Below are 14,588 nucleotides of genomic sequence, written 5' to 3' on the forward strand. Positions count from 1 at the left end.
ACACCTTTTGTGATTTCATCCCATCACTGAGTATTTCAAAATTTAATTCAGCTTAACCTCTTCTCTAAGCTCTATTTATGTCTACCAGGTCTGTACATCTGTAGGTTGTTGATGTCTAAGAGCAATCTCAGCCTTTACATGGCAAACCTGAACTCTAAGTGACACCCATCCCAGACCTTCACTTCCAACAATTTCCCCATCCTGATTAACGCCAACTTTATCCTTTAATTGCTCAAAGCAAAGATCTTAAAATCCTTGATGCCTCTGTTTCACTCACACTCCATGTCTAATCTTTTAGAAAATTCTGTGATCTTTGTATTCAAAACACATCTTGAACCCAGTTATTTGTCACCATCCCCACTGCTGTCACATGGTCCATGCCACCGTCATCTCTGCCTCAATTCCTGCAGTAGCTTCCTAACCTGTTCTGTTGTCTCTTTGCACCATACTCCCAACACAACAGGTAAAATGATCCCAAAACAAATCAGATCATGTAATTTCTCTGCTCAAAAATACCCAGTGTCTTCCTGTGTCTTTTAAAATAAAAACCACAGTTTTTATAATCATCTACAAGACTTTACATAATATTATTTATTTCTTTTCTTACTGCTGACTTACATAATGGCCTCATTATTATTTTAATATGGCAGGTACATTTTTACCTCTGGGCCTTTGTACATGATCCTGGAACTTTGTTTCCTGGTGTTCCAGACTGCATACACTGCCCTGTTTCTTGGCATGGTTTAGTATCTGAACTTCTCCAGATCTTTTACTCTACAGTACCTTATCAATGAGGATTTTCTGACCATGTCATTGAAAAGAGATTTTTTTTTCTGAGAGCCTCTTCCAACATTTTATATAACTTAGTAACTTATTTTGCTTATTGACTATCTTAGAACCTCCAGTGGAATATAAACTCCACAAAGGCATGGATGTTTGCTTGCCTTTACGTTGTTTTATCTATGGTACTTGAATAGCACCTGGCCAAAAACAGCGCTAAATAAATATTGGTGGAATAAACAGTTGGTTTATCAAAGAGGTGGCACATTTGAAGAAGATAACTAACTGCTCAAGTCTCGGCCAAGACAATTTACAAGCTCTGGAGTCCAATGACCTGATCTTTTTTGGCTTGTCAATGTATCTTTGTTATCTGCCACAGTGGCTGGCATATAATTGCTGCTTAATAAATATTTTTGAATGCCTGAAGCCCACGCTAGATAAGTCTTTATTAAAGGATGATACTTAAGACTTCATTTGAATTTTGTTCTTCTTAGTGTGACCAGAATCTTACTAATTAATAAGACATATCTAAATCAGTTAAGAAAATACAGTGTGTTCATGCCTCAGAGAGGGCACACACACACAAATTTCCTAAAATGTAATGCATATTTCTTAGCATCTTTTGACAAAGATAGATTAGAGAGCATAGCAAAAGAAGTTTAATAGCATTTGGATAGTGATACAGAAACTTGAATAGAAGCTATCAGGAAAAGACAAGTAGCTGGAATAGATTACCCAGTCATACCTCACATTCCAAACCTGTCGTTGGTGTTAACATATCAAATACAGTGAAGTCTGATGGAGTGATCATTTCTGGACCTGTTAGGAATGAAGATATCCTTTCCATTAGTGAATTGGTAGCCATCAAGTATGGAATTTACATGTAGTAGAAACTGCTAAAAAATGTCATAAAGACTTTCCTTTATTCCTCACAAGAACTCTGTAAAGTAGATAACGATACCATTATCATTTTACAGATACGGAAACTATCTGTATAGACAGGTATACAGGTATAGACTACCTGTATAGACAGGTAAGATAGTAAGTGTCAGGGGCAGAATTCAAACTAGAGAATTCTTATTCCAGAGCTCTGGCTTTTCATCACCATTCTATAAACATCTTCACTGTTTTCACAGCTTCAACACAATTGTTTGAATAAGTAAAACTATCAGTGACATCACTAAAGACTGCTCAGGAGTTAGAAATTTTGTTGCCTTTAAAAAGTAAGTAGCGAAGCTGATTCATTTCCCTCGGTGAATATCTAGAATGTATTTCTTGCAAGCAGAATCCACAGTGCTGTGAACCACATGTGGACCACCATTGGTGGGTGCAGTAAAGGAGTGATTCGTGGAAAGTGAAGATATGATTAGTAAACACATTTGTAAGTCACCTTCAAAAGCTTTTTGTAAGAACTAAAGTTATCTCTAAACTATTCAAAGCTGGAAGGACCACAGAATAGCCAAAATAAATGGTTGAAATTTTGTCTAGCTGTAATTAATGTTCATTAGTGATATTGTCTAATAATGACTGTATTCATTTCATATTGCTGCTGTAACAAGTTATTACAAATTCAGTGGCTTAACATGTCACCAACTTATTATCTTGTGGTCAGAAGGAAGTCAGAAGTCTTAAAGTCAAGGTATCATGAAGGGCTGCATTTCTTCTAGAGGCTCCCAGGAAGAATCTGTTTCCTTGCTTTTTCCCCTCTTTGAATCGCCTGAATACCTTGGCTTGTGGTCCCTTTCTTCATCTTCAAAGTCATAGCATAATATCTTCAAATGTCTCTCACTTTCCCCCTCTACTCTGATTCTGTCATCAGAATCACCTCCTCTGACTCTGACCCCCCGCCACTTTCTTATCAGGACCCTTGTTATTACTTTGGGCCCATATAGATAATCCAGGATAATTTCCCCATCTCAAGTTCCTTAACTTAATCACACCTGCAAGTCCCTTTGCAAGTCCCTCTGTAAGGTCATATTCACAAATTCTTGGGATTAAGTTGGGAACATCTTTGGAGGGCCGTTATTCAGTCTACCACAATGATGTAAGAAAAAACTTACATTTTCAGTTAAATAAATTCTCTAAATAATCTTAATTTTGTGCTCATTTTACAGTTTCTAATTTGCAGAATAAAGGAAGACAAAAAATCCCATCCCTTGGTCCTATAAGCAGTGATCATGATATACAGATGTATTTTCTAGAGAATATGAAACAATACAGACTTAAATATTTTTATCCTTTTTAAAAAATTTTTTTAATGTTTATTTATATCTGAAGGAGAGACAGATGGAGTGCGAGTGGGGAGGGGCAGAGAGAGAGAGAGCCACAGAATCCAAAGCAGGCTCCAGGCTCCAAGCTGTCAGCACAGAGCCTGACACGGGGCTTCAACTCACAAATCATGAGATCATGACCTGAGCCAAAGTCGGACGCCCAACTGACTGAGCCACCCAGGCACCCCTTAAATATTTTTATTCTTATTACCATAAACTTTTAAGCAATAGAAAAGGAAACAAAATTCTAGTCCAAAACAAGCACAGTCATGGAATATTCTAATGACTTAACAGGACTAAGTGTATGCAAAGTGCTTAGTCCGGTGCCTGGCATGTACTAAGTACTCAACATACAGAAGCTAATAAAAATAGTGGTAATAGTGACAGTTATAAGGAGGTTTATGTATGTCAACTATAATTCAGTTTTTAAAATTTTGCTTATTTAAATGGTTGGTTCAGAATATTTTTATTTTAAAAATCTCTAGGGGCACCTGGGTGGCTCAGTTGGTTAAGTGTCTGATTTTGGCTCAAGTCATGGTCTCAGGGTTCATGCTGTCAGCACAGAGCCTGCTTCAGATCCCGTGTGTGTCTCTCTCTGTCCCTCCCCCACGTGCATTTGCACATGTTCTCTCTTTCTCTCAAAGATAGATGAACATTAAAACGATAAATAAAATAAAAAATAAAAACTCCCTTAGAATGGACTATGAAATCCATAACTCCTACATAAAGTCAGAACTTCCTACTTGCCTTTTTTAGCAGATAATTTATTTAGCAATACAATTAAACAATGATAATATAACCCAAAAAAGAAGAAATATCTGAACTTTTCTAACGTGTAACCTCAGGAAAAATAATACATTAAGTTTGTCAAGCTTTAGTGTGAGTAGAATTATCAAACCCTTTCCTAAGCCAAGTTTCATAGAGAGGGAGAAGAGTGAGGTATGAGCCAGACTGCCTACTGCAGAGGCCGGGACAGAACACAAGAACGGAAATGGAAATGCCAAAGGATGACTTCATTTGCATTAACATCTCTTCAGAGTCAACTTAATCACTGTGAAAATTTAAGCAAGATTTAGTGAAACCCAAATTCTAGGTTTAAAATGTGAGAGAAGTCCTTGTTATCTATACGAACTGAAATGGAAGAGGTGAACCGAAGGAAGAAGCCATTCAGACAACCTGGTGCGCTGAACCAGTGAAGGCTGTGTAACAAAACAAAGTGAATGCTGGGTTTTCTGCTCAATGGGATAGTACTGATGTCAGCGGCTATTATAAGTGCGCCAAGACTTAAATTACATAAGTCTAATTTTAAGATCTCAAATTGTAACAAAGAGCTGTAAATATGGGTAGAGATGTCTTACCTGGAGGCATTAATGCTGGTTCTGTGGGAATCAGAGGGATGCCTACAAAAAACACAGATACTCTTCCTTAATCTGTTTGGCTTAAAATAAACCCATGTATACTTCCTATAAGGATCTTCAGGCTCAAGGAAAGTGTTTTGGAAGAGAGAGAGCACAGGAAGGATTTTAGAGGGAAGATTCACATGTTTTAGGAAAGCAAATAGAAACAAAAAATTGTGGAAGGGATATTGAAGAAGAATCTTACAGAAGTTGTCTAAAATTTCTGTTTACAACCACTTGCTATCAATAGAGAAAAGAATATTCAAGTGTTTCATTTTTCAGAATAAATTAGGTAAGGTTCATACTTACAGTCTCCTGGATAAACACATTTGAAGGTGACCTCATCAAGGATCATATTTTTAGGGCAGTAGGGCAAGCATCCTTCAACTCTTTACATGAAAAAAAAAATTAAAGTGAAAAAAGTTTAAAATATAAAAAAAAATACTGCATTTAATATATGCAACTAAGACATATATTTCCTGGAAGTTTTCTATTCTCCTCATCAAGCACTAAGGAGTGTTTGATTTGCCACCATTCCATCATACTTCATTTTATGAAATCCCATTCCCTAGGGGATGATAAAGGGATGTCTTTCATGATTAATGAAGAATTTGAACACAGAATTTTCAAAACATATACTTATGTTTGGAACACACTAAAGCCAATGTCTATAAGTCACTGAAAATGAAGAAGAATCATTTATTATGATTTTAATCTACATTTGTTGTACTTTCCACTCCTAAATTCCCCCAAATCCCAGAAGACAGACATGCATTTTAAATATCCTCACCCTAAGGACAATAGTAAAACAAAAGAGACACTTCAGTGGCTCTCTCTGCCTATTTTTAAGCCCTCAATTCATTGAAAAGATATTAGGAATCACTGCCTGTAAGGGACAGAGGTAGAACATGGTTGTGATTCTTTGCGAACAGGGAAGGGAAGGGGCAGAAGCTGTAGTTCTCAAGAGCACAAATGTTTGGCAGTGTCCTGGGAGGATACGGTTGTATATGAGCCTATGGAGATTGGATTTCAACTTCCAGAACATCTGATTTTTGTAAGGATCTCTACTTCTTGTACATGGCACCAGAGCAAAGCAAGAGTGCCATATTTGTGGCACCCGGGTGGCTCAGTTGGTTAAGTGTCCAACTCTTGATTTCAGCTCAGGCAAAACTGTGATCTCAAAGTTTGGTGTCTGGGATTGAGTCCTACGTCGGGCTCAGTACTGACAGCAAAGAGCCTGCTTAGGATCTCTGTCTCCTTCTCTCTCTACCCCTTCCCCCCACCCTCACTCTCTCTCTCTTGCTCTCTCAAAATAAATAAATAAGCTTAAAAAAAAAAAAGAGTCCCAAATTTAAAGAAGCTACGGATGGCTTGGACATCATGGGCCAAAGACAAGAAGGACCATCTGGAATGCTTCTTATCTAATGGAATGAAGCCAATATAATAAGTGAGGTCACATTTTCCTTCTTGTCCAATTGAGGCTCAGAGTCCAATGTATTCTGATTCAAAGAAAATAAATGTAATCTTTTGTGTACAATCAATTATTTCACTCATACTTACTAGAGAGGATTAATGCAAACATTTTTATAAAAAGCCTTGCCTACCTGCTTCTCAAATACACTAGGAGGTAGTAATAATATTGTAAATATTTTTAGACATTTCCAACTGCCACCTCTGTAAAGAATTTGATTTAAAAATACTCAAGGACTCTTTCCAATTCAAGATGAAAATGAACTTGGTACTAGGGGTAGGTATTGCCACCAGAGGACACTAATTCATGGAAGAAAATCCAGGCAACACTTTAAAAAACAAGAAAAGCTAATTTCTTGTTTAACATGAGACACATTTAGCCATCTCTTAGATATCTCCCTCACAGATGATTTTTTTACATAAACAGTTTGGCTTATGTGACCAATTGTTTATTTCATAAAGTAGACTTGAATAATAAAACTTTAAGTGGTATACGATGTTCTTACTCTACTCTAAACTTTGTCAAACAAAAAATAAAAATTAAAGTTACTATATCGCTGAAGAGACTAGGACCAGTTGGTTATCATTAAGTTAAATAAACATCAATTTTGCGTAACTCAATTACTTTGCAATTGTTTTCTGCAAGTCAAAAACCACAGCCACTTTCTTAAAATATTTTGCAAAACTCAGTAGCTTATTCCTTTAAAATGTCTTCATGGCTGCACATGGCAGATTCCCCTTTATTTTGTCACACAACTGATAATCTATTCAACTTTGACTGATAAATTAATGCCTCAGATGCAGACCAGTTCTTGTAATAGGTATATTACATAACAGAAATAACTGTATTTACATATGGGCTCTATGGTATGCTAGTTGGCATCTTTTCTCATAGAAGTTCTCATTTCCACTAGATATTTTTATTTTTAACACTTGCTATGTGCCAGAAAACTGCAATTATCTAGAACAAGGGTGGTGGTTCTGTGGGGGACTTGGCGGAGGGGTGCAGAGCTTTGTTAAATCCCCAGCTCAGTATTTGAATCTCCCTTCAGGGCTGCAAATACAAGGAGGAACAATAATTAGGCACCTTGGTGCAGGGCAAAGGGAGGAGTTGAAAGAAGATAGAGATGGCAATAGAGATAAGAAACAGGTTGGCCACAGTGGCTCAGTCAGTTGAGTGCTGACTTTGACCCTGGTCATGATCTCATGGTTCTTGGGTTCGAGCCTCAAGTTTGGCTCTGTGCTCATAGCTCAGAGCCTGGAGCCTGCTTCGGATTCTGTGTCTCCCTCTCTCTGTGCCCCTCCCCGCTCATACTCTGTATCTCTCTTTCCCTCAAAATTAAACATATTTTTAAAAAGAAAAAGAAAAGAAAGAAAGAAACAGCTTGGCCAGGGCAAAGGTTTATCCTGAGCCTCTTCTCTGCATCCTAACTATAACAAAAGAGAAGGTTTGGAATAGCTATAGACCAAACTAAGGAAGCATTGAGGATCTGGGTTCAGCCACCTAGTAGACTGGTCATACCACAAGAAATAATAAAGTAGCCAAATGCCACTTCAAAATATAGCCCATTTCCTCCTGAGCCAGGCTGGTCGTGCTCTCCGATCTTTCTTCCTTCCTTCCTTGCCTATGAGCTCCTCACTATGGAGCCCCTGTTGTTTGCCTTCCTCCTGATGGCTACTGGAAGAGGCAGGAAATAGGCTGTGAACAGGAGAGGTCCAAGTGAATGCTGAAGATGTCTCTTTTCCAGAAAGAATTGGCTGTTCTTATTTTTAAGAAAGTAAATAGAAATGCTTCCTTCCCTTCTCTCTGCTCCCATTGCACATCATATCCAGGAGAGGTTCAAAACCCTGCCCACTGCCTACAGACTGTGTGATGTAGTGCAAAATGTGTCGCTTCTCTGCACCTCTGTAGGGTTTTTCCCTGGAAAAGGGGAATAAAGAGATTACCCATTTCACAGCACTCAGCACAGTGTGAGTAACACTATAAAGACCACAATGTGCTAACTGTTGTCCTCATTATTGCTTTGGCCCTCTTTCCACTGTATTGTCATTATCAGCTTTTGTTTCTGTCTTCTTCCTAAAGGCTGTGAAATCCTTGAAAGAGACGCTGTGTCTGAAGGAAACAATATACAAAACTGAAAGGCAACCAATGGAATGGGAAAGATATTTGCAAACGACATATCAGATAAAGGGTGGTATCCAAAATCTATGAAGAACTTATCAAATTTAACACCCGAAAAACAAATAATCCAGTGAAAAAATGGGCAAAAGACATGAGTAGACACTTTTCCAAAGAAGACATCCAGATGGCAAACAGACACATGAAAAAATGCTCAACATCAATCATCATCAGGGATATACAAATCAAAACCACAATGAGATGTCACCTCACAACTGTCAGAATGGTTAACATTAACAACTCAGGAAACAACAGATGTTGGCAGAGATGCGGAGAAAGAGGAACTCTTTTGCACTGCTGGTAGGAATGCAAACTGGTGCAGCCACTCTGGAAATATGGTGGTTCCTCAAAAAATTGAAAATAGAACTACCCTATGACCTAGCAATTGCACTACTAGGTATTTATCTAAGGGATACAGGTATGCTATTTCAAAGGGGCACATGCACCCCAATGTTTATATTAGCACTATCAACAATAACCAAAGTATGGAAAGAGCCCAAATGTCCACTGATGGATGAATGGACAAAGAAGATGTGGTATATATATGTACAATGGAGTATTACTCATCAATCAAAAAGAAATCTTGCCATTTGAACTACATGGATGGAACTAGAGGGTATTATGCTAAGTGAAATTATTCAGTCATAGAAAGATATTAAATCCAACAGTATAACCCACAGCCCTAAGTTCAAAATATGTTCAGAATCTTTACATTTTTCATAGCTTCCAGGACTACCAACCTAGTGAAATCCCCTTCATACCTTGTCAGAATTACTGACCAGGTCTGCCCTTGTCCTTCCCTTCCTCAACAGTCACTGCAACAGCCAAGAAGACTTCTTAAACATAAATCAGATCATGTCACTTCTCTGTTAAAAATATACCAGGGTATTGCTCAGACAAAAAGACAGAGTACTCACAATGGGCCACAGGCCCTGTAAGATTTGCACACCACTATGATTCTCTGGTTTCGTCTCCTACCTCTCTCAACTTTGTTCACTGTGCTCCAACTAACTGACTTCTTTGTTTATATTTAAATAAACCAAACAAATTCCTACCCCAGGACTTTGCACTGTTCTCAGATTGAAAGACTCTTTCCCTAGGCATCCACATGGCCAGTTCCCTTACTTCCTTTATATCTCTGACCACACACTACCTTGTTCATCTGTTTTTCCATGAGCACCCTATGTAAATTAGCAAAGATACACATATGTTTTATGCTCCCTATCTCCCTTACTTTCCGTTATTTCTCTTCATAACACATATCTCCATCTAACAATGTATTATACTACATATTTATATTTTTATTTGTTTATTCTCTGCCTTAACCCGACAAAATGTAAGCTGCATGAGGGCAGGTACTTTGTCTGCTTTGTTCAGTATTATTCCACAACAGCTAGATTTCCTGGCACATAGCACACCCTCAATAACTATTGCTTGAATAAAATGAAATGAATTCCTTAATAATTATAGAACATGCACAAATTATTCTTGAGAATTTTTTTGATCTAAAAAATGGGTTGAGATAAGAATCTGCTAATGCTGGAATTTGCTCATTTAACGGTTACGCATGACTTACGGTGGAAGAAATTTACACGCTTGTGCTTCAGGGTCACTACATGTTTTAAAACAGGGAGTGGCACAAGGTTCATATCTCCATTCACACATCCTCCTGTAGGGCACTGCTGCCTGGATTTCTGGGGAAAAATAAAGTTTAGATTGTAAATATTTTAATGTACATCTTAAAAAATAATGATTTATGATAACAAGCCTTCTGGGTTTGACCCCTCCTTGACCATAATGCTCTAGAAAAGGCAGGACAAGTGAAAAAGGCATTACAATTGTTTGGTGATCAAAGTGTTTCATGGTTATGTTGAATATCTAAATGTTAGTCTACTTTCCAAAGATTTGAAAAATCCAGCAGTTGGAGAAGGCAGAAAGATTCTGAATCTTTTCCCTTTATATTTAGTGGGTTCTCATTGATCTATATATCATAATAATACCAAAACTTGATTGGAATTTTACTTTTTGCAAAGTAATTTTTATATATTATTCTATTTTATCTTTGCAAGCCTGTTGAGTATTATTTTCATTTCACAAATGAAGAAATTGAGACTCAGCAGGACCAAATGTCCTACCAAGTTAGGAAAACAGCAAGATCAAAGATGTGTTTCCCGATATCAAAACTAAAGAGAGCATTCCACCTTTGTTCCTACTGTAGAACTTAGAGCATTGCCTTGTACATGGTAAATATTATCTGATGACAAAAATAAATGAATGGGTTTTAATAATACATGCTTACAGTTATAAAATCTCCCTTGATTAAAGAGTTTTCTCTTGCAAATTACTAGTACTCTTCCCTTCCCACATCACAGAATAGTCTGTAAGTAGCAGTCCAAAAGTAACTCTGAAGAAGAGCGCTCCATAAAGGAGAAAGTTCAGGGTAGAGGCTATGTTTCTCAAATTCTGGGTACAGAATGCAATTCCAAAGTACAGGTAGGAAAATAAAACTTTTTGGAAGGCATCTATGCATCTAAAATTTAGATGCATAGAATGGTCATTAGAGCTGGGTCACTAGAATTGTGGATCCTGAGAGAGGATTGGTTCCAAGACTAGAGTAGACTCCTAGAGTTTCCTGGTTTTAGGAAGCCCACAAAAATCATTTTCTGAGATTCTGATGATGCCATTGGCAGTAGTTGGTCCAAAACTCATGTGGAGCCACTGGGTCTGATTCTAATGGAGTAGATTTCTAGGTTGGAGGGGAAATAGAGGATCAAATGTTCAACTTTCAAGGAAACTCAAGTAAAAATATGGTATTGATATGTCAGTGACTCTTTTCCTCATGAGTACAGGAACCCTTTTTAATAGGAAAAAAATTGAAGCTCATCTGAATTTTTAAAATCCAAAGACTATTGAAGTTTACAGAAATTTATCCACAACAGAAAAGGCAGGTGAATTAATGAAAGAAACAAAATGTTAAAATGAAACAGTTTGTTTGGGATAGCCAAAGCATATGTCAAGCTCCTAGGTTTTGAAAACAAATCAGGACTTTTAAACATCAGATGAGTCAGTGAAGATTCCTCTCTGCAATTCAGAAAATTCAACGGCTATAAATAGCTATAAAACTGTAAGGATTTCTAGAAATAAAATCAGGCTTCCACTGAACAAGAGAAATCTTCCAGAGGTCAGTGGAACCAGATACCCTATTATTCAAAAGACAGAGATAAATATGCCATCTTTATCATTAAGAATCAGGTTATTGAGAAGTTGCCTTCTAGGAAACTAGAGGTAAACCCAAGAGATACAAGTAAGCTCTATTTCCAAAGTTCAGATAGCACTGAAAGTAGTAATTGGAGCCATAATTAAAAGTAACATTATTTAAGGCTGTTGTAAGGAATTTACCAATTAATTTATGTGATATAATAACTCTATAAAGTAGGTTTTATTATTTTCTCCATTCTAATTTCATATAAACTGAAGGACAAAGAGGTTAAGAAACTTACCCAAAGTCATACAATTTGATCTACTTGTACTCCTTTAAGAATGACTTAAAAAATAAAATTTGATAAACATTTTGCCATAACGTAAACTATCTATGGACTCTCCTTTTGAAGATCTCAGGACCCATACCTTCTATGCTGAAGCTACTTGAATGTTTGAATTCTTCAGAATCATCATATTTTGATGCTTTAACACTAGAATCTGTAAGGACGATGAAAAAGCCTTTCTTGCTGTATAACTCAAAAGCACTGTAACCAGGAATCCAGAGCCCCTGATGGTGGAAAAATGTGGCTCTCCGATGAAAGGCCGAATTTGCCTGCCACAGTTCCAAACTAAGACTGTCATCATCGTGGACATAGAGAAAATAGTTTGGCCTCTCAGCAGATTCAAAGGAAACAAGAGCCAATGCTGTAAAACATAGAACAGTGCGTTTGACACCTTACTGGATTCTCTGAAGAGAGCAGATCATCAACATGAGCATTATAAAATGTATTTATCAACGGGACAAAAACAGAACTGCATAACTGCCATATATAATTAATACCAGTCTGAAAGATTTCAGAAATGAATTATAAGATCTCTAAAAGGAAAATTAGTATCTTAGAGTAATGAATAACAGTGACAGCTCAAAAAAAATCAGTCTTCAATGAGTTCTATTTTTTAAATAATTTCTCATGTCCTTGGGCGGGGGGAAGACATATCAACTTAGGATCCCAGAATGCACAATTTCATACAAGTAATTCAGTGATTAATTGGACACGTATTTGTATTTGCAAGCTTTAACATTTTCAAATGCACAAAATCTATAAATGGTTAAATTGGATGACATAAAAGAAAAGGGAAACAGAACAATTTAGGCATGTCTCTGAATTTCAATATCACTGGGCTCTCAATGGGCAATGTTCTTGCAAGCGATTTTGCTGAATTAAGAAAAACTATTTGCTCAACATTATTGTCTATTTCCCAATAGATGATCAAATGGCTAACAAACAACTACAAAACACTTGAGAAATGTCATCCCTTTTTTGTTATATGCTTTAGAACTTTTCCTTATATCTGTAAAGTCCATGATATAAAAGGGTTTTTGTTTTGTTGTTGTTTTTAAAGTTTATTTATATTTTGAGAGAGAGAGAGTAAGTGGGGTAAGGGCAGAGAGAGAGAATCCCAAGCAAGCTTCTCACTGTCAGCAAGCAGCATGACACAGGTCTTGAAATCAGAACTGTGAGATCATGAACGAAGTCGAAATCAAGAGTCAGACATTTAACCAACTGAGCCACCCTGGTGTCCTGATATAAAAAGGTTTAAAATTGAGATTTTCAGGTTTAATTTCTTAGGCCTTAATTTTTTTAGGTTTTAATTTTTTAGTTTATGTCCATTAGGATTTTTCTATTAAAAACATTATTATAATCATAGAATGAAGAGCTCTCTCAAGTCCAATCAATAGGTGATTCCAAAGGCATTGATTGTATCTTAAAACTTGTAAGTCCCTCTGCTGAGAACTGGGAGATGCAAAAAGGAATAAATGAACTCTGTATCAGAGGAAAAGTATATGACTAACATATAAATTGGAACTGCAGACTGTGATAGGTGTTTTCACAGATTAAAAAGACCTAAGGGAGTTCTTTTCACAAGAAAGAAGCAATTCATTCTAACTAGAAAATCAGAAGATTTCTCAGAATAAATAAAAGTTAGGTTGGATTCATGTAACAAATATTTTCAAAGCTCATACAACACCTCGTGCATGATTCTACATAGGGCTAGTATAACTGGTGTAGGCTGAGCATCACCAGATCAGAAAGGGACACTAACCACCAGTTGGAACGGGTGCCAAGTGGATATGACCAATAGTGATCTGCATATGCAAAACAGTAAATGTGGGACCAGGTACCAGGACAGACAAGGCCATATAAGGGTAACAGGCTGTCTCAATGACCGTCTAGATTCTGATTTATTTTCATAGTATTTAATTTTTGTGATCAAATCAAAATTTCAAAAATTTTAATTCAAGTCTGTGATGGCTACTATGAAAATTTAAGTTGTGTTTTATGTAGGACCCAAAATTTAATTAAATAATTGCCATCCTAATACATATGTATGCCAACAGATAAACAAAGAGAAGATTTTATATACAAAAGAGATAGTTGGTTCATGTACCAGTGTCTTATTTTTTATATTTATTTACTTATTTTTGAGAGAGAGAGAGAGAGAATGAGCACATGAGCAGGGGAGTAGCAGAGAGCGGGAGGGACAGAGAGAATCCCAAGCAGGCTCCACTCTGTCAGTGCGGAGCCCAATGTAGGGCTCAATTTCCCAAACTGTGAGATCGTGACCTGAGCCAAAATCAAGAGTCAAACGCTTAACTGACTGAGGCACCCAGGTGCCCTACCAGTGTCTTATTTCATTTTACTTCCTTTAGGACATCTTAAAAAATGTCATAAACATATTAGATCCCAAATTATTATTTACTGCATGAATAAATGAAAAAATGTAAAGGGAAAATAAAATTCCCATTTTCAATTGGAAATCATACTTACATGATGCCTTCTCTTTAAAAAGGCCTGGAGTGATCATAAAATTAAAAAACAAGTTGCCATGAATACTACCCCTTCGCAAAGAGAAAATGCTTCTACTGGTCATATTGGCCCCCAGAACAAGGCCACTCTGTCCATAATTTGCCAGCATGTATGGTCCTTCTCCAAGCCCTAGTTCAATACAAATAAGAGAATTATAAATTGGCATAGGAGTTACACATTTTAAACTGTCATTTCAGTGGAATAAATTTTAATAACAAAGAAATACTCCAAAAATATTGTGCATTTAAATATTTATCATTAATAAAATAACTGAACTTTTTCAAAAATAATATAATGAATTAGAATATATACATATTTAGATTATGTAATTTAAAATATATATATACACATGAATGTGCACATGTATATGTATATGTAAAACAGTGCTCCTTAGAAGATTGGCTTCAGCCTTCTGGATCTC

The 14,588-nt window shown here is 36.6% G+C and overlaps 1 protein-coding gene across 1 annotated transcript in view; it reads right to left on the reverse strand.

Moving 5' to 3' along the window:
- OTOGL (otogelin like) overlaps window positions 1-14,588 on the reverse strand; it is a 137,022-nt gene that overhangs the window by 35,352 nt on the left and 87,082 nt on the right. Inside the window, exons 32-37 of the mRNA XM_053895292.1 lie at window positions 14,129-14,296; window positions 11,724-12,002; window positions 9,673-9,790; window positions 4,757-4,836; window positions 4,409-4,450; window positions 1,526-1,599 (exon numbers count right to left, since the gene is read on the reverse strand). Of these exons, the coding sequence (XP_053751267.1) occupies window positions 1,526-1,599; window positions 4,409-4,450; window positions 4,757-4,836; window positions 9,673-9,790; window positions 11,724-12,002; window positions 14,129-14,296 (761 nt within the window). The remainder of the gene's footprint in view (window positions 1-1,525; window positions 1,600-4,408; window positions 4,451-4,756; window positions 4,837-9,672; window positions 9,791-11,723; window positions 12,003-14,128; window positions 14,297-14,588) is intronic.

The sequence above is a fragment of the Panthera pardus genome, unplaced genomic scaffold (assembly GCF_024362965.1).
Source record: "Panthera pardus isolate Hobbes unplaced genomic scaffold, ASM2436296v1 HiC_scaffold_6, whole genome shotgun sequence".
NCBI classification, from domain to species: domain Eukaryota; kingdom Metazoa; phylum Chordata; class Mammalia; order Carnivora; family Felidae; genus Panthera; species Panthera pardus.